This window comes from Macrobrachium rosenbergii, chromosome 41, assembly GCF_040412425.1.
Source record: "Macrobrachium rosenbergii isolate ZJJX-2024 chromosome 41, ASM4041242v1, whole genome shotgun sequence".
Taxonomy (NCBI): domain Eukaryota; kingdom Metazoa; phylum Arthropoda; class Malacostraca; order Decapoda; family Palaemonidae; genus Macrobrachium; species Macrobrachium rosenbergii.
The window spans coordinates 64,568,525-64,570,455 of NC_089781.1; the positions used below are offsets into that span (position 1 = coordinate 64,568,525).

At 58.1% G+C, this 1,931-nt stretch overlaps 1 protein-coding gene across 1 annotated transcript; it reads right to left on the bottom strand.

Annotated features, from left to right (window-relative positions):
* Positions 1-716: 716 nt before the first annotated feature.
* On the bottom strand, positions 717-1,193 carry LOC136827202 (uncharacterized). The gene has a single exon (XM_067084972.1). It carries the CDS (start codon positions 1,191-1,193, stop codon positions 717-719), a length of 477 nt encoding a protein of 158 aa, XP_066941073.1.
* Between the last annotated feature and the right edge of the window lie 738 nt (positions 1,194-1,931).

Sequence of the window (1,931 nt, forward strand, 5' to 3'; positions counted from 1 at the left end):
CGACCCCAGGGATGAACCTCCCATAGTAGTTAATCATCCCAAGGAACTCTTGTATGCCCTTGACGGAGGTAGGGGTGGGGAACCTAACGACGGCCTCGACCTTCGATGCAAATGGGTGGATGCCTCCTGGGGATATCTCGTGGCCTAGGAAGTCAGCTCTGTCGACGCCGAAGGTGCACTTGTCAAACCTGACGACGAGGCCATTCTCCTGCAGGTGCTGCAGGACCTTCCGGATGTGCCGAAGGTGTATCTTGTGGGACCTGGAAAAAATTAGGATATCATCGACGTAGCAGACGCAGAAGTTCAGGTCTCCCAGGATGCTGTCCATCAGTCTCTGGAAAGTCGCCCCTGAGTTCCTCAGGCCGAAGGTAAAGAAGGCGAAGACGTAGGACCTGAAGGGCGTAATGATGGCGGTTTTAGGGATGTCTTCTGGAGCTACTGGTACCTGAAATAGGATTTTAAAAGATCTAGTTGTGAAAATATTTTGGCTCCTTAGAAGGAGGCTGTTAGGTCTTGCATGTTTGGGAGACGGTAGTGGTCAGGTTCAGTAGTGAGGTTGAGCCACCTGTAGTCGCCACAGGGTCTCCAGGAGCCGTCCATTCTCTGCACCATGTGGAGTGGGGAGGCCCATGGGCAGGGGGCCTTCCTACATATGCCCATAGGCTCCATTTCGGCGAAGGCCTCCTTGGCCTCCTGAAGCCGCTGAGGGGAAGCCTCTAGAACTTTGCATGCGTCGGGGCCCTCTGCGTCTTGATGTGATGATATATCCCATGTTTGGCGCAGGCCCCGGGCACCTGACGAAGCTCGGGTCTGAATACCTCGGGAATTCCTTCAGGAGGGAGGTGTATTGGTGGGGAGCAACGGAGTATACTGTGGGCGCACTGGGGTCCGGCACCAGGGGCAGGGACTGGCGGGACTTCGGTGTCCAGCAGGCGTTTGCTGCTGATGTCGACTGCCAGTCCATAGTGGGCCAGGAAGTCCGCACCCAGGAGTGGGGTCCTCACATCCGCGACAATGAAGTTCCACTTGTATCTCCGGCCCAGGGTGGAGACCAGTAGAAGCTTGGTGCTGTAGGAGAGGATGGGGGACCCATTGGCGGCCGTCAGGGAGGCAGCCAGGTACGGCGGGCGTCTGCGGTCCTCACTGGAAGGCGGGAACACTAACCGCACTGCACCAGTGTCGATCAGCATCATCCTGCCGGAGACGGTGTCGCGGACATAGAAGCCTACTGGTGCGAGGCTCCTGGGTGTTGCTTCCATGGCGGCCTGTGAGGGTGGCTGCCACCTCCCACGTTTTTTGGATGGGCGAAAAGGCAGGGGGTTTTGCAATTCCGGCCTCTTTGCTGAATTTCCGGTGGTAGTAGCAAAGCCCCCGGCCTTTCCTTCTTCTGGTGGTGGGGTGGCCGGCTCCTGGCAACGACCTTGATGTCCTCTGCGGTGGGGTCCTCTGGCTGGAGGCTGTTGATGGGGTGTGCAGGCATGGAAACCTGCTTCGCTGCCCTCATGGAGTCGGTCAGCTGCTGCGCCGTCCTTGTGAGGTCCTCGACCGGCAGTGTATAGGGCTCTTCGATTTGTTCACGAACCTCCGGGAGTAGCTGCCGCAGGAGGATCTCCCTCAACAGGCTAACCTCCTTGTGTCTGCTGCTGCTGTCCATCTCGGGGAGGAGAAGAAGGTCCTGGAGGGCATGCCACGTCTCCAGGAGGTTCGTGTTCCACTGGGGGTTGATGGCGAGGTCGAAGGAGGGGGCGGCCCTTTCGGAGACCGGCAGGGAGAAGGTCTTGACGAGAGAGGCCTTAAGTTTTTGGAAGGTGGCAAAGCTCAAGATTGACGTCACCCACGGAGCGACCTTTCTGTATATCTCCTCCGGTAGGGCGTTGGTTGCGATGTCTGCCTTGAGCACTTAGTCGGTCAGGCCTGCCACCCTGAATTGC

Coding starts and splice junctions, on each gene's coding strand:
- LOC136827202 (XM_067084972.1), bottom strand. CDS start 1,193: ATGATGCTGATCGACACTGGTGCAGTGCGGTTAGTGTTCCCGCCTTCC.